The sequence below is a fragment of the Ciconia boyciana genome, chromosome 13 (assembly GCF_034638445.1).
Source record: "Ciconia boyciana chromosome 13, ASM3463844v1, whole genome shotgun sequence".
Taxonomy (NCBI): domain Eukaryota; kingdom Metazoa; phylum Chordata; class Aves; order Ciconiiformes; family Ciconiidae; genus Ciconia; species Ciconia boyciana.
In genome coordinates this window covers 5,699,700-5,723,937 of record NC_132946.1, presented here as the reverse complement: position 1 = coordinate 5,723,937, position 24,238 = coordinate 5,699,700, and the positions used below count along the sequence as shown (strand labels likewise).

The 24,238-nt window shown below is 58.0% G+C and overlaps 1 protein-coding gene and 1 long non-coding RNA gene across 2 annotated transcripts; one reads left to right on the top strand and one right to left on the bottom strand.

The window, feature by feature from the left end:
* Positions 1-229: 229 nt before the first annotated feature.
* On the bottom strand, positions 230-6,240 carry LOC140659150 (uncharacterized). The gene is made up of 3 exons (XR_012044997.1): positions 5,656-6,240; positions 3,679-3,934; positions 230-3,589 (listed from the first exon to the last, which is right to left on the bottom strand). It is a non-coding gene; the product is annotated as an uncharacterized lncRNA (long non-coding RNA).
* A 5,068-nt stretch (positions 6,241-11,308) lies between these two features.
* On the top strand, positions 11,309-23,152 carry LFNG (LFNG O-fucosylpeptide 3-beta-N-acetylglucosaminyltransferase). Its single transcript, XM_072878283.1, has 8 exons — positions 11,309-11,746; positions 19,003-19,051; positions 19,982-20,081; positions 20,232-20,385; positions 20,489-20,574; positions 20,875-21,040; positions 21,324-21,409; positions 21,499-23,152. Exons 1-8 carry the CDS (start codon positions 11,351-11,353, stop codon positions 21,563-21,565), a joined length of 1,104 nt encoding a protein of 367 aa, XP_072734384.1. The 5' UTR covers positions 11,309-11,350; the 3' UTR covers positions 21,566-23,152.
* Positions 23,153-24,238: the final 1,086 nt, after the last annotated feature.

Here is a 24,238-nt window from a genome sequence, read left to right as displayed (position 1 = left end):
TCTAAAATTCCTGCTGCAAACAGAAATTCCCAGCTCAGGGAAGCCTGGAGTCTCCCAAAGCCTCTAACTGGTCCTGTACTGGCCACTATTGTTTGCAGGGAGGTAAAAACTTCGAACCCAATGGGACACAGAGGGGAAATTAAAATCCCTTTTCCACCCCCACCTCCCTGCGCTCCCCCACTGACCCCTCTTCCCTCCATGATCCCACACTCTTCCCTCACAAAGCAAATTCTTCCTGGATTATATTTTAATATCTGCAAAGCCTCAAGTTTGAAAGAAAAACAAATGTGAAACCAGCTCACGAGTTTTCTCGATGTGAAAAAAAGAGAAACGGCCTCCGTCGCTCCTGAGAGCCTGTATAGGAGCCACATGAATGGATTTGAGTGGGCAGAGCTGACAGCCAGGCACTCTGTTAGACCCTGGGATTGAGACATCAGGAGCTTAAACCGAAAAGAGACGGGACTGTTGCACAGCGCAAGGGGAGAGCACGACAGCAACCATCTTGGGAGCTTAGTCTCTCTTTCCCCACACATTTCTGATTCATATCTCTGGCTGGTTTGGGCATTTATAATATATGCTCCTGGTAAAATTGATTAGATGGCACTGCAGGGTCTTGGGGCTGGGGATGGTGCACCACTAGGAGCATGGTCCTGCCTCCTGGGGAAAGCCTATCTGCCACAGCATCCCACCCTGCAGAAGCTGGGATAGAGCTGGGAAACAAAGCCTTGCTGTTCTCTTTTGCATTTGACCCAGTTTAGGCTTGGGGGAAGCGACAGCTTGTCTGTGCATGGCCCTCGGCAAGGGAAGCTCCAGCCCTGGCTGGCTCTGGCTCAGCGCGTAGGCTCTGGCAGTCCCTGCAATGCACTGGTGTGTTTTTCTGTTTTGCAAAGGGATGGGGTTGTTACGAAAGGGAAGCAAGGTGAGAGATAACGATATAATATGGTTTCCTCTTCCCTCTCAGCTGCCAGTTTGAATCCAGCCCAGGTCGGTAGTGGAGGATGCCGTTGCCGCTGGGTGCCTGTCCAGCGGTGTGTGCAAACCGCCTTGTCTGGCTGCTGTCCCACTTCCTACGGGGCAGGTGGCTGCATCCTCTCCGTGGGCTTAGCACGCTCCCTGCGCCCTGTTCCAGACGAGCAGCCAGCGATCAGCTTATTCCAGAATAAAAGTCATGTTATTCTGAGTGCAAAAACCAGGATAACTATTCTTGAATAATGTCCTTTCTCCACCAGAGTGGACAACCCACACCCAGGATACTATTCCTAAATGGAGATTGCCGTTAATTCCCTAACTGGGCAACACTTCATATAAACCCAAAAGAAATGCCCTTGTCATCCTTAGATATGGTCCTTCAAGGTCAGGGGACGGAGTCAAAGGGGACCCTCACGGATCAAAGGACAGAGGTTGTTCTGCAGCAACGAGAGGAGCAATCGCTTTGTTGAGGATGCCTCGTCCCTTCCAAGAGTACAAAGCGTGTCACCTCCACCCTTCCTGACACAAAACTTTCTGAGCCATGGGGAACAGGAATAAGGAGTTTCCTCATTTTTTGCTACCAGGTTGTGATGATGGTCACTGACCTTAGTTTTTCCCAGGTGGTATGCAGAAACATTGCACAGTTCACTACATCTTGGTTTCCCAGCCTACAGTACACTTGCTTGCTTCTTGGCTCACCTTGTTACAGCAGGATAACAGGCAACACAGGCTGTCCACAAGTCCCAGGGTGCCTCACAAACTGGGGCAGCTGCTTCCAGAGCACCCAGTGCAGTGGCTAGGCTGGGTTATTTTCTGCCCTCCCAGATAGGAAAACTAATTCCCGGTATTTTGACTCTGTTTCCTCTTTTGTGTACATAAATCCAGGTCTGAAGAAAGGCTCTTGGCCTCTCTGGGTGTTGGGAGCATCTTTCCACATCCCTTAGCGGGGGACTTCCCCAGTGGACTCTGTGTGTGAGACAGGCATAGGGGACTGGGGCAGGGACACTGGCCTGCAGTACACACGGGCTGTGCCTGGCCAGCAGGTCCCAATGTCACCCGGGCTTCCCAGGCACCCTGCTCATACACATGTGATAGTAACTTCAAGAGCACTGCTCAAAACCTCAAATGAGTGACCAGCACTGGGCATCTTGGTGTGAGGTTCCAGCACATGGAGGGAGCTGGAAACATGCGTAGGGTGGGGGGTTAGTCCCAGACTAAATATCATCTGGGGGTTTGTCTATGGCCGACTGATCTGGGAAGAAATGTTCTCAACTCTCTTATTGCCACATGGATTTGTTCTGACTTGTCTATGTTTTGGGGTTTTAAATATTCTCTTCCCAAAGGGATCATCTGGTCTTAGTTAGCTACCACGAGGCCACCCCATGGCACTGGTGGATATCAATGGCTAGAAGGACTTGTCATATAAGACTCTTAGCTCCCCAAAGGCTTTAAAAAAACCCACATTTTTAATGAAGTTTAAGAAGTGGATCTGAATGCTTCTGAACAACGCAATCCTGGAGCAGCTGGGCTGAAACCTATTCATGTTGGAAAATCGTTTCTGCATGTGCCAATATTGCAAGAGTAAATATTGACTTACAAGTATTGCATTTGCATCTATGAAGAATTCTTTCTCTCTTTTTTAAGTATCAGTCCTTTTCACCTGGAGCCTTTCTTCTGAATAAATCACTGTTGTGAATTGCAGTGTTTGTTAACATCCTTGTCCTCAGGGTGTGGGCGTGCTCTTATGGGCTTTCATGGAACCACAAAGAGAAGATCACCCTTGTTATACTGGGACAGAGAATTGCAAATTTTCTGGGGAACATCTGAAGTTTGGGTTCCCCATTTTCAGTGGTTTCCTTATCTGCTCATGATTGAGCTCTGTGTGGCTAATTCCTCCTTCGTCTGCAGTTGGGCAAAATGCTTCCCATTTTCAAGAGACCTGAAAGCTGAGAGCCTTGGGTTGGGAGGGATACAGAACCCAAGCACATCGCTCACCTCCAGGACAGCTGGAAGAAAATGCCTCCAGACACAGATGTGTCAGCTCCTCTGCCCACACGGGGCCATCAGCAGAGCTCCTGGGGCTATTCTGCAGCACTAGTGGAGGCTGGAGCCAGGTTCACTTTAAGATTTGCACTTTGAACTGTGCTACAATCTTTTCACACTGATCTGAAATGATTGTGCTGAGTGCCCAAACCCACCAGGAGTATTGCTTATAAGGCCAAGAGCTGTTCTGACATGGAGGCCACCGAGCAATTAAACTTGCCAAGTGCAAATTGTATTGCTGTGATCCTAAGTGCTGGGAGCACTTGTGGGGGGATAAAGGGTGGTACAGGCTTCTGTGAGACCAATGAATCAAACCCCTCCTGCACAAACAAGGCTGGTGGCTTCTTGCTGGTTGCTCTCACCAGAGGAAGATGTGTAGATGGGCAATGGAGGAATCCCCGGCTGTTTGCATTCACTGAAATGCCTCCAGGAGTTACAGATCAGCTCCATCAGGGTCCACCCTAGAAGATGCTGCACTTCAGTGTCAGATCATATATATTAAGTGGCTTTCTCCGCCTATGAAACCGCACAGCCTGGATGAAGGCTTCCCAGAGGATGCTGTGGAGCAAGCAGCACTCTGTAAGATGGATGGGGAGAAAGGGAAGAAAGTGCTAATATTAAACCCTGTGCACCCACCCCTGTTTACAACATGGGGAGTGGCATCACCTGCAGCACAGCGGTGGGGTGAGAGGCAGCAGAGATGCTGCCCTGCGCCTTGAAGGAGGCAGTGGCACCCGTAAGCAAAGCCTTCGCCCCCGGAGGGGATGTGCTGGGGCCCTGCAGTGTCTCTGGGTCGCTGCAGTCTCAGAGGAGCTATTCAAGGGGAAAACCACATGCACATTCCTCAGCACAATGGAGCCCAGCGCCAGACGATACTGTGGTCCAGGCGCATCCTCCCGAGGACGAAGCCATACAGGAATACCTGAAAGAGGAAGACTATAGTTAAACTTCCAGTTCCCCCAGAAGGTGGAAGACAATAAGCAGCCATCAAAACACATTTCCTGCCCATCTATTGTTCCCCTCTCTGGGTCCTGATCAATTTTTGCACATGGTCTGCAAACGGACAGACCTTCTAATTACGGCACAGGGTGAAGAGCTACGCACACCCTTGTTGTCTGCATGAGCCTTGGAGCAGTCACCGAGCAGCTGGATGAAAGCGTTTCTTGCAAATGTTTGCCGCTGGTGGCATTTCTGCGTCTCACGTTTGGTCTCACTGGGCTCATGAGCCATCCCAGTCTCCCGCTCCTCTCCTGGGTGCCTGCACAGCTTCAATCCTGCTGGAGGCTGGTGCGGTGCAGAGGCTGTTCCCTGCCCGCTCGCCTGCCGGAGCACATGTAGCACATCTCCTCTCCAGGTTAGGGCATCCAACCTGTCTTCCATCTCTGCCTGCCTTTATCTCATCCCATTTCCTGGCCCCAGCTTCTCTCTCCTAATTAAATGGTAAAAACACATGGGATCCAGGCCAGGCACGAATGGTTTCTGCGAAGCAATTAGCCCCACGACGTGAGTGAGGAACAATTAGCGCTGCTCTCTGGAATTCGGCCATTGTGCAGCTCATTGTATATTTTTGCCTTAAAAGGGGGCCAGCGTGTTGGGAGGAGAGCGAGGGCCCCTGTTCGCAGAGCTGGGCTGACATTTGCACTATGTTAGTCATGCTACATGTCAACATTTTTGTGAGCTTTCCAAAAACAGAAATTCTAATGGGATGTTTTAATCCCATCTTCACCCCCGCACATCCCCCCCCCCCCCGCCTTTCCCCCTTTCAACTCCCACCTCCCTCCTCCTCCTCCCTGCCTCGCACAGCGCTAATACCACCCTCTCTCGGCTTCGGCTCCCGGAAACCAGGCGAAGCCAGAGCAGTGAAATTCCTATTTAAACTAACATCACATGAAAAATGAACTGTTGCTTTTAATCCCCTTTGCAGGGGGGATGGGAAGGGAGCAAACAATTTCCCAGGGGTGTGATGGGGAAGGGCCCTTTGGAGACCACCAAGGCAAGCTGGGGGAAGTGATGGGTGAATATTGCCTCACTGATCTACCTTTGAAAAACCACTCGGCAACTTCATCGGGACACCCCAGGGGCAAGTAAGAAGCCAAGAAGCTGTGGGGGACCAGAGAGAAGCCAAGTTCCCTGGGGGCAGACAGCGTTTGGAAATAGTCTTGGCAGGAGCGTATCGGGACCGGGGTGACACACATATCTGATCTGGGTTGGATGCAGAGGGTGTGCGCAGGCGGCTGCGGGAGCTATCGGTGCTCCGGGGAGAGCTGCAGGCACTGAGGTGCTCAGGTCCAGGCAGGGAGTTAAAATGCGTCCCCGATCCTCTCCCTGGCTCCCTCTCCCTGGGAGGTTTTGGAGACCTGGAGCTGTGGGCAGGAAAGGAGTGGCTGGTGTCCCATCGTGGAGGGGGACCAGCGCTGCATCAAACGTGGACCTTAAAGCAGGAGATTTAGGGAGCTGTTAAGGCAGGTGCTGAGCTGGAGGAGAGCCCCGGGGGCAAGCAGCCACCTGGGCTCATCTCAGCTCCCCGATGTCCCCAGCAAGGAGGGTCCTGGCACTGCTCTTGCCCATGGCTGGCACAGCTGGGCACAGCTGGGCTCTGCCCTAAGCTGGGCTGAGGTGTGGTGTTTTGGGGTCAGACCTTACCTGCTCCCGCCTGCTGCCTCCCTCAGTTCTTGCCTCCACTCCCTTCGCACGGGACCCACAGCGGCAGCTGCCAAACAGTGCAGGGCTTGGCTGGGATGGGGTCTGGGAGCAGCCTGCCTTTATTTGCTGTTCCTTATACTCCAGTTCTGCTGTTGCTGGAGACAGGACACTGGGTTCTCTGGGCCTTCATCCAGCCCAGTCCAGCCCAGTATGAGACTTGACTCCTGCTTCCTCCTTGGGGTAATCTCTAAATGCTTCCCCTGACATCAGCTTCTGGCTCATCTTCAGAAAGGCAGTGGGGGGAGGGACAGCTCAGGACAGGAATGTGAAAAAATTTGGGGCCAGAAAGAATGAGAGGTCAAAAATTAAAGGCCAGGAGCTGCAAGCCCCTCTGACCCCACCTCTGGCTGGAAGGAGCTTGGGGCAGGCTGGCCGTCATTGCAGCAAACCGTGATCTCAGCTTGTTGTGCTCTGGCCCTGCCTGTACAGACAGACACGTACAGGCTCCATGGAATAAGGGAATCTCCCAAACAGACAGCTGCCCAGGGGACAGGGACCATGGGATCTCTGCCGGAGGTGCGTCAGCTCTTGGGAAACTGAGGCACAGTGAGCTGGGCGCAGTCAGTGGGACTGCCACCCAGCTCACTGTGCCCAGCTGCTGCCCCACTCACCTCTGTCTGTCTGTCTGTCCACCTAGCTGACCACTGCTGAAGGCTCTGGCTCTGCAATAGCTTGTGCAGGACAGGGTCATGAGTCACTTAAGCGCTGCATAATTCATTATTTTCTTTTTCCACCCCAAACCCACACTGCCAGTTAAATCTAAGCAGTGTGCGACAGCAAGCCTCCAGCCGAGGTCAGCTATAAAGCTCCCTGGTTTGCTGTCAGGGTCAATGCCAAATAAGAGACCTCCAGCCCGAGACAGCCCGCGTCCAGCCCAGCGTCCCTGGCTGGCAGCAGTTCCCCCCTCCATGGCCTTGCGAAGAGGAGGGGCTCCTGCCCACCAGCCAGGGAATTTTGGGGTGGGAGAGCCAGGTCTGTAAGGCTAGGTCTGCCCCAGGAGCTGCTGTTGGGAGGAGAGGTGCACAGGCTGCGGGAAAGCAGGGTTGGACCCAGCTGGTTCAGGTTCCTTTCCCTCTTGTTTTTACCTTTGTTCCATAGTTTTAACATTAAAAATTCACTCCCCAAAGGAAGGAGCGGAAAGCTCTCCTCGCACACTTTACACTGCCGAAACCCCCCTGAGATCCACCTTGACTGCGAAGCCCCGAGAGAGGCATTAAATCAGTGGCGGCCACCCCACCGCCCTCCCCTGTCCCCACATCCACCTCCCCTCCCCTGGGCTGAATAGGGAGCATGAGAAACCAGGCCGGGTGGGGATGGCCCCGTGCCCCTCGCTTTCTTTCAGGATCACTGTGTCCGCGGGGCCGCTTGTGTTCCCCAAGCCCCTCTCCCCCCGCAACACCGGGGGCTGTAATCTGGGGGCAGTGGGCTTGGAGATGGAGAAGAATGCGGGAGCGGGGAGGGGGGGACGGGGACTGTCCCCTCCCGCCACCGCCACCGCCAAAGCCCCAAATTCTTAGACCTGGAGGAGTCACCACCAAATTCCATTCAACTGACAGAAAAGAAATCAAATCCTTTTAAAGAGAGCCCACTTTCCCCGCAAGAATGCTCCCTCAGCCTTTTGTTGCAGGGCTTTGCTTGCTCCCAGCAGCTCGGAGGAAGCTGCTCCAATACATTAACCAGTTTAACTTGCTTGTGACCCCCTCTGCCCAGCGCACAATGAAGCTCTTCGCCCTCTTTTTTCCCCAGCTCCTTTTCAGGAGCTAAATCCCCCGCTGTTCCCTGCTCGTTGCCTCTCTCCCTCAACCTTTCTCAGGCCTCTGCTTCAGCCCCGGGAAAATAATAACGCTTTGCATTTGTATAGCACCCTGGCCCTGTGGGATCTCAAAGTGCCCTGCACGGATAGTATCGTGTCCCCCCCGCCCTGCCGAGGGGACCCGCAGTCCCCCGAGGTGGAGGGGGAAAGCGATGTAGGGTCTGAGGCCATGGAAAACGGATGGGGTTTGCAGCAGGTCCCGGTGTAGAGCGGTGCCAGAGCCGGAGCACATCAGGGGATGATGGGGATAGGAGGAGTTCAGCATCAGGAGATGCATCATGAGCACCCGTTGCGGGAGGTTTGGGTGCTGGATGGAGAGGCACCGATGTGCTCCACTCTCCGCAGCCACCCTGATGGCACTGCCGGACCCTCTGCTACAAGGGCAGGAAGGTTTTATGTTCCCAGAGTGGTTAAAAAAACCCAATAGATGAAAAAAATGAGCCCTCACACTGGCCCTGAATAGCAGAGCCCGTCAGACAATGGGAAGTTAACCAAACCCGGGCCGGGGAGTGCAGAAGTCTGCCGTGGGGCGCTGCCGTTTTCCTACCAGTAATTGATGCAAAGTCTCTTTTGTGCTCTCAGAAAATCCCAGAAAGAAAAAGCAGGGGGTGAGAGGGGGACCGCGGGCAGGATCCGGCTCCCGGGCCGCCCTCCTCCAACGTCTCCCTCGCACACCTCGGCCGTGCAGTCAGAGCAGCAGCCGCCCGGCTGCGCGTCGGGGCCGAACCCTGTTAAATACCCACGACAATACGATGGCGGTGAAGTCGGTGCCTGACAGAGCTTTTAACCCCTGTCTGACGAAGCGCGTAAATCGTTCCAGGCGGACAATGCAGCTTTGCAGCCCAAGCGCGGCGTTTCTCTCGGATGACCTGAACACTTTATTACTGGGGATTTATTAACCGGTTTTAGCAGCCCTGAGAACCTGGGAGCCTCTTAGGGACCACCTATTGAGTGCCGGGGTCAGGCTGCGAGCAGGGGCGATGTGGAGGGTTTAAACCAATTTAAACTGACCTAATACCGCGGTACGGCTGAAAGGGAGATGCCCCACGTGCAGCCCCGGCCCTGGGTTGGTGCGGGGCCGAATCCAGCCAGCTCCAGTGGAAAACCAGTATGGGGTTTCGCTGAGGTTAATTTGCAGTGGGAACAAGCTGGTGGGGTTCCTCTGCAAAAGGCATATCCCTGAGATTTGGGGGACTTGGGTAGTGGCTTCTGGCTCAGACCCATCCCTATGGGGCTAGGCAGAGCAGGGAGCACACCGCCACCCCACAGCCACAGCTGGGCTCACCCTGTGACATCTCAGCGTGGTGAGTTACAGGCTGCGTCCCAAATGGGATCCCTTTTCGGGGAGGAAGTGAGACGCCCCTCCTGGTCCAGCCCTGGCATCCCTTCTGCAGAGCAGACATGACTCCCTTTCCTCTGGCTCTTCTATTTATGGGGCACCCAAATTTTTCTGGCACTGAGGCCACCCTGGTTAGGGTTAGCCTCTTCGTACCCAGAAGAGTGGCTGAATGACAACGAATGGGGCACAGGGCGTTCCTGAGAGCATCCTCCTCACGGCAGCCTCCTGCTCCCCACCCCCTGGGGAGCCCACCGAGGGGTAAGCAGGGCGATGGCTTACCCCATCATCGTTTCCCCAAGGGGGACAGTGCCTCGCTGGGGACGTCCGCGTGGCGGGCGAGGGCCGAGCCAGGAGGCCAGGCGCCTGGAGCGGAAACCTGCGGGGACGTGGCCAGCGGCCGGCTGATCCCGGGGAAGTCTTGCTCCAGTGGGACAATGCCGCCAGAAGAACGGCTTCCCCTCACCACCGCAGCTCACTGGCCCCGGGCAACTGGGCTGAGCTGAGCGCCAGCCCCAGGAAGGGGGTTACAGGCAGCACTGGGCGGCCGGGAGAGCCCTTGTGCCGGCGCTGGCGGCAGCACGGCAGCTGAGCAGACCCTGCCGCATGACTCGGGGCCGGCAGCACACAGAGCCCGTATTGTCGCTTGCCCCGTGGCGCCAGCCAGGACCCCAACATCTGGCCGCGGCGCGTGTCCCCGGCCAGTGCCGAGGCTGCAGGAGCGGGAGAGCAGCTGGTTGGGGGAAAAGTGCCTTTCCTCCCCTTTTGGCTCCTGGAGAAAGGGGCTCTTTCTTCATTCACGGTTTTGCCGATCAGGCTTTTCAGCTGCCTCTCGAGCCGCGGTTGCTGTGCCATCGGGTTGGAGACAAAGGGCGCCTGAAAAAAATTGAGACTGGAAGGCTGGACTCCGCAGCAATAGCGGGAAGTGGGGAGTGTGGGATTCAGTTCCTGTGTTTGTAAGGTCTAACTGCTTTTTTTTTCTTTTATTATGGGAGGTTTCGTTGGCAGCACAGGTCTCTCCCCAGACACGAGCAGTGCCATGCAAAACCAAACGCGTGTCCACAGCCTCCCCAAGCATTTCTAGCCTGGAGCCATGGCTCAAGGGCTGACCAGGGGAATGTATAGCCTAAAATCAGGAGAAGGCAAACGCTGGGGCTTGCCTGAGGAAGCAGCCTCCCTGCTTCGCCCTGCCTGGTATTATGGTATTGTTTATCCAGTGCCAGAGATGAATGGAGCACGTGACAGCAGGAAAAATGCAAGTTGGACAAGGTCCCTGCCCAAAAATGCAGCAGCCCCTGATTGTGGCATTACATTGCAGCCCAGGCCCAAACCCAAATCCGCCTCCCTGTAGCAGCGCACATGCTGCGAGAGAAAACCCCAAGAGCTCCCTGCCTGCAGAGAGGGAGGATAAGGGGGAAAAGAGGCCCTGGGGTTTGGCATCAGTAAAATAGCAGGTTGGTGGCACATCCAGGACCAGATTTCAACCCAGGTTTCCCTCCCAGCCGCCACTTCTCCCACCGCCCGGCTGGAGAAACAGTGTCTCATTTAACAAGGCATCATTATCGTGGCTAGCAATCACTGGGTGGCTTGCTTGGCATCTATAGAGTATTTATTTCAGGCACCCCTGCACCGTGAGGCTGCCTATCAGCACTGGCTCCAGAGCACGGTGCTGCACCCAGGACGAGGTTAGCCAGGTCTGGAAGCGTCTCCAGGTCTCCCTGAGCAGGGATGGGAACAGAACCCCCCAGCATCCTGTTCCCAGATTTACCCACCAGGCTGAAGCTTGGTGGAAGTGAGAGGAGTGCCGTGTTTTTTGGGGGTTTTGTTTTTTGGTTTGGTTTTTTTTTAATTATGCTTGGCCTCAGAAGAGACTGATGGGAAACTGCCTGGACTTTGGTCAGGCTGGTCAGCTTTCTGGTAACCTCTTGGACACAGCTGTGAGAAAACCTCGGTGCAGGGCTCTGGGAAATGGCAGCTCAGGGCGAGCGGGAGGGGGAACGCCGGTGCTGCCGACGAAGCAGCGAGCGATGCTCCCGGCGTGCTGGGGGCTGCAGGGACCGGCGTACCCCCCGCCTGCACCCTGCCCGCCGTCCGCCGGGCCTCGGTGGGCGGGAAGGAGGAGCAGGCAGCCTGCCTGCACCCTGCCACGCGCTCCCGGCCGCGGCAAGGCAGGGCAGGCACAGGCCGGGGACGAGCAGGGGCCGGGCAGGGCAGAGGCCGGCGGTGGGCAGGGGCAGGCAGGAGGGGGCCAAGGGGCGGGCAGGACGCGTGGAGGGGCTGGCGGGAGGACGCGGGGGGCCGGCGCGGGCGCGGGCAGGCTGCGGGCAGGGCCGGGCGCGCGCTGCCCACGCCCCGCGTGGGGGCGGCCCTGGGTACGTCCCTCCCCGGGCGGGGCGGGGGCGCTTTAAAGGCGGCGGCGCGGCGGGGGCCGGCGGTGGGGCGGGTGGAGCGCGGCCGGTGGCGGCGCGGAGAGGAGCGGCGGGAAGATGCTGAAGAGCTGCGGGAGGAAGCTGCTCCTGTCCCTCGTGGGCTCCATGTTCACCTGCCTGCTGGTGCTCATGGTGGAGCCGCCGGGCAGGCCGGGGCTGGCCCGCGGGGAGGCCGGCGGGGCGCAGCGGGCGCTGCAGAGCCTGGGGGCGGCGGCGGCGGTAGCCCCGCCGGCGGGGCAGGGTCCCCCCGGTCTCCGCAGCTTCGCCGACTACTTCGGGCGGCTGAGCCGGGCTCGGCGGGAGCTGCCCGCCGCCCCGCCGAGCCCCCCGCGGCCGCCGGCCGAGGACATCTCCCCCCGCGATGTCTTCATCGCCGTCAAGACCACCAAGAAGTTTCACAAGGCGCGGCTGGAGCTGCTGCTCGACACCTGGATCTCCCGCAACCGCGACATGGTAAGGGGGCGGGGATGGGGACGGAGATGGCGGCGGGGACGGTCGCCGCCGCCGGCCGGGATGGAGCGGCACGGGCTAGGCTGCAGCCCACGGGTGTCAGCCGCGGTCCCGGCCCTTTGCCGTGCGGGGTCCGTGGGGTGCTGTGGCCTGGCAAATGCTGCCTCTCCTCTCTGCTCCCCCGTCTCGCTGAATAGGGGGGTTATTTCGAGGCTGTCTGGAGCTAGCTGTGTTTTGGGGAGGGTGAAACGTAGTGTTGCAGGGTGAGTTTGGGGTGGGTGAGTGATGGAGGGAGCCTGAGCTGGGCTCCTCACGCTCCACAGACCCCCAAAGTGCTGCTCTGGGGTCCTTCCTGCTGCGTGGCTCCTGTTGCAGAGCTTGGCCCGAATTGCTTTCCACTGGGGAAACTGAGGCACGGTGTAGGGATGCATCCCAATCCACTGGTGCCTGATGTGGGGTCAGGTCCCTGTGGGTGCTCTCCTGGGGTGCAGGGCCTACGGGGTGCCAGCAGTTGGGTTGCCCAAAGGACACCTGGTTTAGCAGCCCAGGGCTGGGAGAGAAGTGGGATGTGCCAAGGCTCTTGGTCCCCTTGCCAGGAACTGGGCAGGACTGGAGTGGCTGGGGGCTCTTGCAGGTCTGCTCTGGCTTGCCTGCACCGGGGCAGTTGCAGCTAGTCCAATTCCTGACCTTGCTGATGTCCTGCCCTGAGCCCTGGCAGTCCCTTACTCTGTCCTTCAAGTACTGAAGCAAAATTGAAAAGGGAAAAAAAAAAGCTGTTTCCTTAGGAAATGTGCCTTGCCATCTGCTCTTAAGACACTTTTTCTATCCTTAGACAGCTTCCCAAGTAAGTTATGCCTGGTCCTAACCTTTCCATCCTACTGTCTTCACGTGTTTCCTCTGGGCCTGGAACCGTGTTTCTTGCTTGCAAACTGTTTTTTTTTTTTGATGGATTTTTTTTTTTTTGAAATCTGCAGTAGTTGTGGAGGGAGGGGAGGTGGGGGGTGATCGACCTGCCCCTGCCTCCTTCACCTGAGTCTGCTGGATCCTGTGGGGTCTAGGCTTCTGCAAGTTACCCAAGCATTAGCTTATATCCCCCCCCCCCCCCCCCCCCCCCCGTGAATCTTGTCCCATTTTTTTGCTCAGGTCTCCTGGGCTTGGCAGTGGCTCTGCTGTCTCTCCCTGGTACAGTTATTTAATGGAAACCTCTTTTATACTCTGCTGTCACTGCGAGGGGGTGGCAAGTAGAGGGGGGGGGAAATGCTCTTTGAGCACCTACAGATGATCCTGGGAATAGATGCTCTTTTTTTTTCCCTCCCTCTTGTGAGCTCCGGCTTTCTTCTAGGTTTTTTTTGTTGTGCTTCGTTTGTCCGTTTGGATTCCCAGAGACCCGAGGCTCGGCTCTCACGCTGTCCCCCTGGGCAAGCTAACAAAGCCCCTTTTCTCCTGGCGCAGAGAAAAGGCTTCGCAGCCTCTTGTGTGGCACTTTCCATGGGAACGGGGGAGCCGGAGCCAGCGGTGTCCAGGTCAGGTTGCCTAGAGATGAGGGCCGTGAAGCCAGGGGGGCCGCAGCCCGGCGAGGTGCCCGCCTGACAAGCCAAGCCGCTGAGTGACGGATCTTGTACAGCACTTGAGGACAAGGAGCTGCCGAGAGAGCTGGAGGTGGCACAAACTCCTGCGGAGCAAAGTGAGGGCTGGGGGGACACACGGAGACAGAGGGGATGAACCCACACTGCTGGTGGCAACTGGCTCCCGTCTTCCCACGCTGACCTGGCTGCTGTCTCTGGGAAGCTTTGGGGCACCCTGGGCTCCCCCAAACTTGGCATCAAGTTGGGGATTTTTGCCTGCAGAGTGCAGGATTGGTGCCATGGGGCTCCTCTCCATCACTTCCCTGTCCAGGGCGGGCTGTGCGGTTCCTGCATCTCCCTCCTTGCCTGGCCCCATGGTTTTGGCCCCAGGACGGTGGTGTGGTGACAGCGGGGTGCTGCCTTTGCTCAAACATCTGTCTTGGTCTGAGTCAGGCCCGTCTCTGCTCATCCTGTCCCTCTCTCGCTCTTGGTTTGCTAACGGCACTCAGGTGCATGTGCTGCTTTGCCAACATGGGGAAGTTCCTGCCCAAGGGCTGAGAATCCCCCACGCCTGATGCCATGTCGCTCCTTCCCCTGACCCTCCTCTCGCATCAAACCCCAACCTCCCTCTTGGCTGTTCATTAGCCAGGCGGTTCTCTGGGGAGGAGGGATGCGGGCACTGGCAAGAAGGGGTTAAATCCAGCAGGTAACTCCGGCCTGGACCCTGGCAGATAGGGAGAATAGCTATTGTGTCCTTCCTTGGCTGCTCTTTGTTCTGCCCACAATAGTCCCTGTTTCCTGCCCTCTGTCCCCTCCAAGACCCTGCAATGGGTACCCCCTTCTCCTTCCTGCTTCTCTCTGCATGGGGAGCACAGATCCCTATTCCCTTCTAAATCTGCTCCCTGGCTTGCACAGTCCAGGCCAGACAAGCTGCTGTTGGAGGAGAGTTTCCCCCTCCTTGCTTTGGGGAGAGTTTCCAGCTGTCTCAGTATCCTTAGGATGCTGGAGTGCAGTCTGGGGAAACTTTGCACTTGAAAGAAAAGAGAGGGGGCAGGAAAATGGCCATTAGGCAGAAATCCTGCACAGGAGCGAGTCCAAACCCACTGGTTTCCTGCTGAGTCGGGTGATTTGCAGTGGCAGAGTTGCATAAGAAATGTCCCCTGTCCCCGGGGCACCCCGAAGGCGGCCGGGCTGCTCGGCACACGCTGCGGTGCCTGCGAGGGGTCTGGGCTGGGCTGCCGTCCCGCCAGCGTGGGATCTGCTGGCTTCCTCCAGTTCGGCGTGGTAATTGCAGGCTTCGAAAAATTCCTGCTCTCAGGGCAGAGGGAATGGGTTTGCCTTCCAGAGAGCACGCTCCTCTGATGGCAGCTCCCAAACTTCTCTAGCACCTTGGCCAGGGTCCCCATCCTTGGGGTGGCCGTGGTGGAGTGTGTTGGCATGCGTGTCCCACTTGGGCTCCCACCGGAGCAGCTGGGACTGGGGGGCTGCTCATACCAAACCAGCTCCATGGTGCAGCTGGCTCCCCCAGGCCTGGGCTGTGTGCCAGAGCCTGCTGAGCACTGCTGAACTCAGCTCATGTGTGATGGTCCCTCCCTGCTGCCCCCCTGGGCAGCCTGTGTGGTTTTTGGGCCTGGGGGCCCCTTAATTGCCTGCCCCAAACGATGTTGCCGTCCTTGTCCATAAAAGCCCCAGAGCTGGTGAGCAGCGCGTGTGGAGCGCTAGGCGGGAGGGTGGGGGACCCTCGCTGCACAATGAGGTCATTGTTTGCAAGGAGGTTATTAAAAAATTATAGCATTTAAAATTACAGTGGAGGATTCTTCCTCGTGCTGAAAGGAGCGGGATGAGGAAGGGCCTGCGGCCTTGCAAGCCCCTTCCCTGCCTCTGCGGGTCCCAGCCCCAGGACTCCTGTGCCAGCACAGATCCCCCCCCCAGTCCTGGGGAAAGCCACCGCCACGTGGGAGTGGGGACGCTGCCATCGCAGGGACACTGCCATTGTGCTGCTCCCAACCCATCCAAGCAGGGAGGGGATTTCCCCTCCTAACCCCTTCAGGCTGGAGGGAAAACATCTGCTGCGGGGGACACAAAGCTGGGCAGGGACCTGCTCTGGCAGCACCCTTGCCTCCCCCTGGAGCCCCTTGGCCAGCTGGAGGCTGAGCCCCCCCCCCCCAGCACCTCTTCACTGCCTCCTTCCCCCTGCACCCAAGTAGGGTGGCTGTTACCCCCTTGTCCTTGGGGTGGAAGGGGGTGCAGCCCCCCGGGTGCTGTGTAGGTGGGTGCTGGGGTGCTCTATCCTCTCCCAGCATGGGGAAGTGAGACATGGTGTGGGGACAGGATTTGTGCACCACAGGGTCACAGGGGTGTCTGCCTGGCCGAGGTTCCCCTTTTCAGTGGGTGTGCTGCTGGGGAAGGTGGGGTCATGGCGGGCGTGGGGTCTGCTGAGTGTGTGTCACCCCAGGAAGCCGGCCGGGCCACTCGGCCAGGCGGCACAGCTGGGGGCAGGATGACCCCGGGGTGGCCGTGGCTGGCGGGACGCCTTGCGCAGCACCCAGCCATGAGCGACCCATGAGCTCGGTCGTTGGAGGGGGAAATGAGTCACCGCGAAAGGAGAAATGAAGGGGAGGGCAAAAAAAAAAAAAGACAAAAAGAAATGGGCCCTCCCCAAGGGCAAGAAGGAGGCAGGAGGCTGCCTGGCTCCTTGCAGGCAGCTGGGGGGAGCTGACCCCATCCCAGCCGTAGGGACCCCGGTGCCTCTCGGTCCCCGTACGCAGGGGCCCTGCATTGTGCAGGGCTGTATGGAGCGGTGGCAGCTATTGTTCAGGAGGGATTTGGCATCCTGTGTTTCTTGAAGCTGCAGTTTTGAGAACAATGAGGTTTCCTGCAGGGGCTGGGGGGTGCACTGGGCCCTTCCTCTCCTGCACCCCGCAGGAAAAGTTACTGCGGGGGGGCCCAAGAGGTCCTGGCACCCCTCGGTGCCACGGCTGGCATGGGGGTCAAGTGGGGGAGAGGCGGAGGGGAGTGGGTGTAAGGGCTTTGGGTGCTTTCTGCCTGGGAGAGGGGTGGTGACCTGGTCCTGCTGCTTTTGGGTCTGGAGATGGTGGCTTGGTAGGTGACGGTTACCATGTCCCATCCCACTTATTCCTCTGGGCATCAGGGCAGCGCCTGGTTTGCAGTGCCCTGCACTGGGGATGCCAAAGGCTGATCCATGGTTTTTCCTTGTCACACTAACATGGGGTTTTCTTGTCCCCATCCTTTCCTGGCCTGTCCCCTCCCAGGCTCAGCTGGCATCTCTGCTCCTCTGCCCTGCAGCCCCAAGGCAAGGGGCTGAGCAGGAAGGGCACAGCCCCCCCACCTGAGAAATGCAGACAAATTAGTTAAAAAATAATTCTTCTACTTTTAATTGTATTTTGTGGTGGGGCTGGGAGGGAGGTGGGGAACCTGTGAGGACCCAGTAGCCCCTGTGAGGTGACTTGCAGGGCTGCGTGTCCCTGTCCTGGTACCCAAGGTGCCACCTGGTCCACCCGCACCAGGAAAATTAGGGGGATGTATGTGGGGAGAGCCCAGAGGGAAGATGCCTCGTTAGGATGAAGCCTTTTGGTGTGGGCGAGTAATAAACAATTGTCCCTGTGGCCTATTTATAGCAGCTGAGCTGGAGGATTAGTTGCAGGGTTATTTTTGGAGTGGCTGAAGGCACAGTTGCTGGACGGCGTTTCTGAGCTAATCAAGCAAACATTTTCTGTCTCGCCTGCGTGGACGCTGTGTGTCCCCTGCCTCCCCCGTCCCCCTCCGGCGGGGCTGGAGCCTGGGGGTGGATGTGCTGGGGTACCATGTGTCTCGGGGTGGATGAGAAAGGGCTTGTGGTGGGGTCATCTTGAGCATCCTTGGATGGTCTCCCCCTGCCCTGTGTGAGCTTGTACCCCCAGCAGCTGCCTGACCCCTCCCTGAGCACCTGGGTGAAACGGGGACCAGCAGCGAGATGCTGGCTGGACCCTGCAGTGGTTGGGGGTGATCTCCTCCTCCTCCACACACAGCACTAACCCTGTTCCACCCCAGCAGTGACACGTGTCCCAGGGCTGTGATGACCATGGGCATCCTTGGCCCTGCAGCCAATGGGCTAAGGTCCCTGTCCCCCAGCTGTCCCCTCCTCATCAGAAGGTCCCCCATCCCCTAACCCTTTGCTCACAGCCTTCCTGACCCATGGAGGACCCTATTCCTCCCCAAAAGCAGGGCTGCATGGTGGGCTATGCATTTGTGAGAACTTACCTTCCCACCTCCTCCATCCTTTTTTTTTTTTCTTTTTCTCTTCTCCTTTTCAAGCCCAACAGGTCACTTGTAGCCCCGTCCCCAGGAACGCACCCTCCTCCCCTCCTATTCAGCTGTCCTGCAGATCTGGGCTCTCCCCACCAGCCTCCCCGCTCGGGACCTGAGCAAACACCGGCCAGCCGGGTTAACCAGCGCAGCTGTATGCTAATGACCGCCGCTGCCCGCTTAACTCTCCTCCACTGAGTAAAGTCAACCCAGCTATTGTACCCACCTCCTCAAACAAACCACAAAACCCCAGCGCGTTCCTGGGGCCGGCAGGCTGTGGGGTGGCACCCAATTTCCAGCTCACTTGTAATTCATCATCCCCAGCGCTCGGGCTCCATCATCCCCCCTCCGCCGCCTCCTGCCTTTCCCCCAGCCCTTTTGTCTTTCTTCCTTTGCCCTTTTGTGCACGTCTGGTTTTTAATAGCGCTTGGCAGCTGGTTGTGGTTTCTCTCCTCCAGCTTTGTTTGCTGCCCGCTGATTGATGGCAATGCCTTTCCCACCCCCTGCTCTCTCCTCCTGCTTCTCGCCCTTCCCCAAATCCCAGGCCAACAGCAGCCCCCACCAATCCTCCTTCCTGGGTGGCATATGCCAGGAATTAGCTGTGTAAATAGAGGAGTGCAGCCGGGCAGGCAGCTTGGGTGGCTGGGGAGGGGGTAGGGTGCTGCCTGGCACCGTGGGGACCGTGCTGGGGTGGGCAGCGAGGGACCGTCCCCTCCTGGGAGCTGGCAAGGGGCACCCGCAGGCACCGGCTCAGCCACCCTGGGAGGGGACAGGGAGCGGAGAGGAGCCATGGGGGTGTTGTGCAAGTGACTGGGGACAGCCATGTGCTGTTGACCCAGGTGGGGACGTGGTTGGCAGCCGGTGCTGTGGGCAAACACACCTGCCTGGGCAGGGAGAGCTGCCGGGCGGCTGCTTTGGCATCCCCGGCCGCACGTGCCAGCCGTGCCGGCTAAAGTCTGAAGTCTCTGCTCAGGTCGAGCTGTGCTCTGCACCCACTCCCCATTACCTGCTCCTCTCTGTGCACCCACCTCATGCTGGGGACAGCCCTCACATTGCCCAAAATCCTCCTGCCTGCTGCTGCCTCATGGAAAAGGCGAGAGGATGGGGATGCTCAGCACGGGTGCTGGAGCGGGCTGGGGTTTGCATCCCGGTGAGGTACGGCGTTTGCGTGCCGTGTCCTGCCAGAACAGATTGGCACCCTTCTTGGTCTGAGGCTGAGTGTGTCATGGGTTTGCCTGGTGCGCTTGTGCCGCTTTGGGTTTTAGCGAGGAGGAAGAAGTCACCAGCAGTGCCCCAGCGGGACCGATCCCCAGTGCTGTGCCAGGTGGTGTCCAGAGCTGTGTGGCCTCAACTCCTCAGTCCTCAAAGGTGCCTCATCTTCTCTTTCAGACCTTCATCTTCACGGACGGGGAGGATGAGGAGCTGAAGAAGCAAGCACGTGAGTCTGTGGCCCTTATCCCTTTGCATGCCTGACCTGGCCAGGTTCCCTGAGGAGCTCGCACCTGGGGAGCACAGCTGGCATGGAGCCTGCCTCGGGAACTCCGAAAAAATGGTCAAAATGCCACCGGTTAGACACGAATCTCAGAAGCCCTTGCCGTAGGAACCTGGGCTGAGAATGAGGCAATTTGTTTCACTGATGGTGCCTAAAGCACCCTCTGCCCAGGAGCCCCACCTGGGGACAGGTTTCCTTCCCAGTCAGCCCAGCCCATCTCCCGCATGACGCTGCTGGGGAGCACGCTAACGGGGTGGGTGCCTTTGCACCAGTTTCTCCCTGGGGCGAGCTGGGATTGAGTGGTAAAATGGCCAGGGTTTCATGGGAGCATTTCCCTGGCAGCCGCTCCCCAGGGCCGAGGTCAGCTCGGTCTATTCTCCCCATGCAAATGACTCCTTTTCAGGCCGGGAAGCGATTGCCTTTGAGCTGGGCAAGCAAATAACAGGTGGCTGTTGTGGGAAAAGGCAGCGGGAATAGGGCAGGATTTTGGCTATTGTGTCCTGGATGGAGAAGCCAGCTCATGGTCATCCTCTCGCTCCCGGGGTGGCTGGTACATGGCCCCAGGATGGGCAGGGCGATGTAGGGTGGCATCACGCATAGCACATGGGATATGGCTCAACCCTGGTGCATCTGCTGCGTCCGCATCCTTTGCTCATCCCTTCCCTTGTCTCACGTGGATCCAAAAGCCATTCCCCAAAAAATCCATCCTTTGCCCAAAATGATGTGGCATGGAGGCCACCAAGCATCAGAGACATCCATGGGGTGTCCATCCCCCTGGTGTCTCTGGAATGTGCGTGGTGAAGCATCGCTGTTCGAGCAAGCAGGGAGGTGTGGGATACCCCGGTACTGGGCTTTGACCCCCGTCTCTTCCTGCAGGAAATGTCATCAACACCAACTGCTCAGCTGCCCACAGCCGCCAGGCCCTGTCCTGCAAGATGGCCGTGGAGTACGACAAGTTCATCGAGTCCGGCAGAAAGTAAGCAGTGCCCTGGGCTGCCGTGGCTGACGGCGGGGCTGTGAGTTGGGGGGACGGTGTAGGCAGAGGCCAATCGCATTTTTGGGGCTGTATGTCAGCATGGGGTCTGGGGAGCTGCCCTGGCCCGGCGTGACACTGCTGCCACCACAGGTGGTTCTGCCATGTGGATGATGACAACTACGTGAACGTGCGGATGCTGGTGAAGCTGCTGTCCAGCTACCCCCACACACAGGACATCTACATCGGGAAGCCCAGCCTGGACCGGCCCATCCAGGCTACGGAGAGGATCAGCGAGAACAAGATGGTGAGCGGGGGGTGAGAGGTTGGGGCTGGCTTAATTTGGGCTGGGGTTTGCTCCCCAGTTGGCAGGAGGAGGTCTCACTGCCGTTGCTTCCCCTCTCTCGCAGCACCCTGTGCATTTCTGGTTTGCCACGGGCGGAGCAGGGTTTTGTATCAGCCGGGGGCTGGCGCTGAAGATGAGCCCATGGGCCAGGTAAGAGCGTTGGCGTTGCTCTCCCATGGGGACTCATCATGGTCGCAGCAGGTCAGAGCAGCGACAACATCTTTGGGGATGGACGTTGGACCGTGTCCTACCACCTTGCTCTCTTTGCCTTGCGGGGGGTTTCTGCAGGGGGCTTGGAAACAAGCTGGGAAGGACCTCAGTTCCCCCAAGTCTAATTGACTTTTAATTAGAGCTAGAGCTGGGCGCCCACTGGCCGAGCCCAGACCCCATGGGGTGCCCATGTCCCCCCCAGGCTTTGCTCCTCTGCAGCTCCTCTCTCTCTCCCCGCAGCGGGGGCCACTTCATGAGCACAGCGGAGAAGATCCGCCTGCCTGACGACTGCACCATTGGCTACATCATCGAGTCCGTGCTGGGGGTGAAGCTCATCCGGAGCAATCTCTTCCACTCGCACCTGGAGAACCTCCACCAGGTGCCCAAGACAGAGATCCACAAACAGGTATCCCTGTCCTGATGCCCTGGATGGAGGGGTTGGGGTGGACGGTACTGTCATCTGGTTTTATGTTGCCACCTAAAAACTGGGCATCGCGGCTAAGATATTGATTGACCCGTAACCAAAACATCAGCGGAAGGGGAAAGCCGCATCAGCCCATGCCTGTGGGGTGATGCAGAGTGTGACTGGAGGCTTTAGGAAGTGGGGTGAATTTTGCAGCTGCCCCATGCCCCTGCTTGATCTCATGACCACGCCAGCTGCTTGACCCCGCTTGTGCTTCCCCCCCCAGGTGACACTAAGCTATGGCATGTTCGAAAACAAGCGCAACTCCATCCACATGAAGGGAGCCTTCTCCGTCGAGGAGGACCCATCCAGGTGAGATGGGGGGACCCTGTCCCCCCCCAAGCCAGGGTGCTGCGGAGCCACTGCCGCCCCACGCTCAGCGTTGCTCCTCTCCTCCGTAGGTTTCGCTCTGTGCACTGCCTGCTGTACCCCGACACGCCATGGTGCCCCGCCAACGTGGTTTACTAGGAGATGTGTGTCCCCTCCAACCTCGTCCCGAATTTCCCCGGTATCCGACGGGCGTGCGGGACCTGCGTGCGGGTGTGTCGGTCCGGCCTCACGCGAGGTGGATGGACGGACGGACGTCGTTGCTGTGGTATTGCACAGTGTGTGTGTACTGAAGGCTGCTGTGCGGCCCCTTCTCCCCTGCCCTGCCTGCCCGGCTGCCCGTGCCCGCTGCCTGCTCCGGCTGGGACAGTGGAGAGGGACGGGTCCTGAGCACTTAACTGTTGGGCACCCTCGTGGCGCTGGTGGGCCCCACGCCATGCGTGGGGAGCGACCACAGCGCTGCACGGCTCTGCCTCTCCCGGGCTTGCTTCTCCTTTTATTTTTTTTTTGTTTCAAATGTTAATTTTTTTGGTGTGTGCCTCCCCGCCTCGCCTCTAACCCCCACCCTGCTCCTGTAACTCCTCACCCGCCCCATCCTCTCTCCCAGCCCCAAAATCTCAGCAGCGAAGCTCCGGCTCCTGATTCAGATGAAGGGTCACCGGCGAGTTTTGCTCCCTGGCTCGGCAGGCAGGCAGAGGGCAGGCAGAAGGCAGGCAGGGGAAGCCTCCCGGCCATGGCAAACACTGCTCCAGGGTGCTGCAAAGGTGCTGGGTGCTCGACGGCCGCACTGGAGGGAGACGGTAGGGTGGGCTGCGAGCCGGCGTTGGTGTTAGCTCTGTTTCCTGGAGCTCCCCCCATCTGGCTGAATTGTTGCCGGCAGCATCGATCTATGCACTATTTATAGAGACTAATGTAAAGACTTTCTATAAATACGGGGGGGTGGGAGGAGGGCTTTTTCCGGGCAGCCCCGCACCTTTGCAAAGGAGCACTTCAAGGTCCGGCCGGGGGTGGCATGGGTGTCCCCCCCTGTGCTATGGGGCTGGAGCATCCTCCAGCCCTGGCCTGGCTGTGGGTGCTGCTGGGGTGGCCGGAGCACCCGAGAGGCACCTGGCCGGCTGGGCACCTGCCATGGGCAGGCAGCGTTTCCCAGCCTGGCCGTTGCTCTCTCCCTGCTGGGGAGCTGGGGAGGGATTTAGCTGGGGAGGGAGAGGGACCCCACATCCCCCCCCCGTGACCACCCTGCCTGCTGCCGCCAGCCCCCCCGCGCCCCTGGGGTAAGCGGGCTGAGCCGGAGCTGAACATTTCCAACCCAAAGCTGAGTGAAAATAGCCCATAATGGGTGCGTTGTAAATATGTTATTGCGCCAGTATTTTTTTTACTGTGCCTTTTTTTAAAAGAAAAACAAAACGCATTGAGAAATATGTAGATTTTAAAATGCTTTTTATACATTTTCTGTGGATCGGAAAAAAAACCCCAACCTTCTGATAATCTGTTTAAGAAAGAAAAAAAAACTTGCGATGTCTTGTAACTATCACTTACCTTAATTTATATGTTCCAGTATCTGGAATGTCACTCTGTGCTTTTTGTAACTAGGTTGTGTTTAAAGCAATAGATGTGGGATGGGGAACCAGTATGGACAGCATGTTCTCAGGGACTTGAACACGATCGCTGCCATGGGCTTCCCGTGGGAGCTGTCACCAATAAAGCAGTTTTTTTGCTGACCACAGTCACCTGGTCCTGGGCTCCAGCGTCTCTTTATGGACGGGCTGCGCTGAACACCCCTCGTTCCCCCCACGGATGTTGTCGCCTCTAACAAAGCTCTCGGGGATGCACCTAGGGTGGATTGCGCCTGCATCCCTCTCTTTTCCCACGGGTACCAGGATCTGCTGGCCATTTGCATCCCAGGGCTTGAGGGTCCTCTCCTCCTTCCCCTCCCCAAAAGGCTCTGGCGGGGCTTGGCACCTCGGGGCTGGTTTTTCCCAGGCTCTGGCGTGGGAGGGGAGGTGGCGGGGGTGAGGTGAGAGCCGGTTGTTAGCAGGGTGCTGTTAACAGCCGGGGGGCAGGCGTGTGCGTGGGAAGGTTGGGGGCTGCAGGGGGCCAAGCACCTTCCCTCCCAGCCCTCCCTTTGCCCTCTCCTCTCGTTTTAGCCAACACCAAGCACCCACCTGCCAGCAACAAGCCCCAGCTTTCATGGGCTGTGGCAATAGCATGAGATCTGCCCCCCTCCTAAAACCAGCCCTGTTTGTGCACCAGTACCAGCTTTTGCCTGTGCCATCCTCTCCTCCCCCACCTTCCTCCATACCCAGCATCTTTTTTTTTTTCTTTCTTTTCGAGGCACACTTACTTACTTACAGTTTTGCTTGAATCTCTTGGTTATCAGGGGTTGGCCTTGCTAAAAATACAGCCTAGCAGGAAGTCGGTGTGTGCTAAAGCAACACTCCCCCCCTCCTCCCAACACCCGCACACCCTTCAGACAGCCCCAAAAATAAAAAGTCCCCCAAACTACGCAGCCCTTGGGCTGCCGTGGGCGGGGGGAGGGGAGCTTTGGCTCCTGCCCCAGGGAACTGAACATTGCCCTGACCTGGGCCCCCCAAAAAACCCCACAGGTACCCAAATTGCTCCCTGGAGGAAGGGAAGGGTGGGCACCAATGCTGCCTTCCCCCAGCACACCTTGACTGGGGCCGGTGACCGCATGGTGGGTGCAGGATTTGGTGCCCCTCAGCCCCCCCCCGGTGCAGGGTCAGCGAAGGGGAACTGCGTCAGGCACAGGAAGCTGTGCCACCCGCCGCTCGCCCGCGTATTTTCCTATTGCTC

What these genes read in the sequence shown, in the direction of transcription:
- LFNG (XM_072878283.1), top strand. Translation starts at nt 11,351, where the DNA reads ATGCTGAAGAGCTGCGGGAGGAAGCTGCTCCTGTCCCTCGTGGGCTCC. An exon ending in GGAGCTGAAGAAGCAAGCAC is followed by an intron (nt 19,052 to 19,981) that starts GTGAGTCTGTGG and finishes CTCTTCCTGCAG; the next exon opens with GAAATGTCATCAACACCAAC. An exon ending in AAGATGAGCCCATGGGCCAG is followed by an intron (nt 20,575 to 20,874) that starts GTAAGAGCGTTG and finishes CTCTCCCCGCAG; the next exon opens with CGGGGGCCACTTCATGAGCA.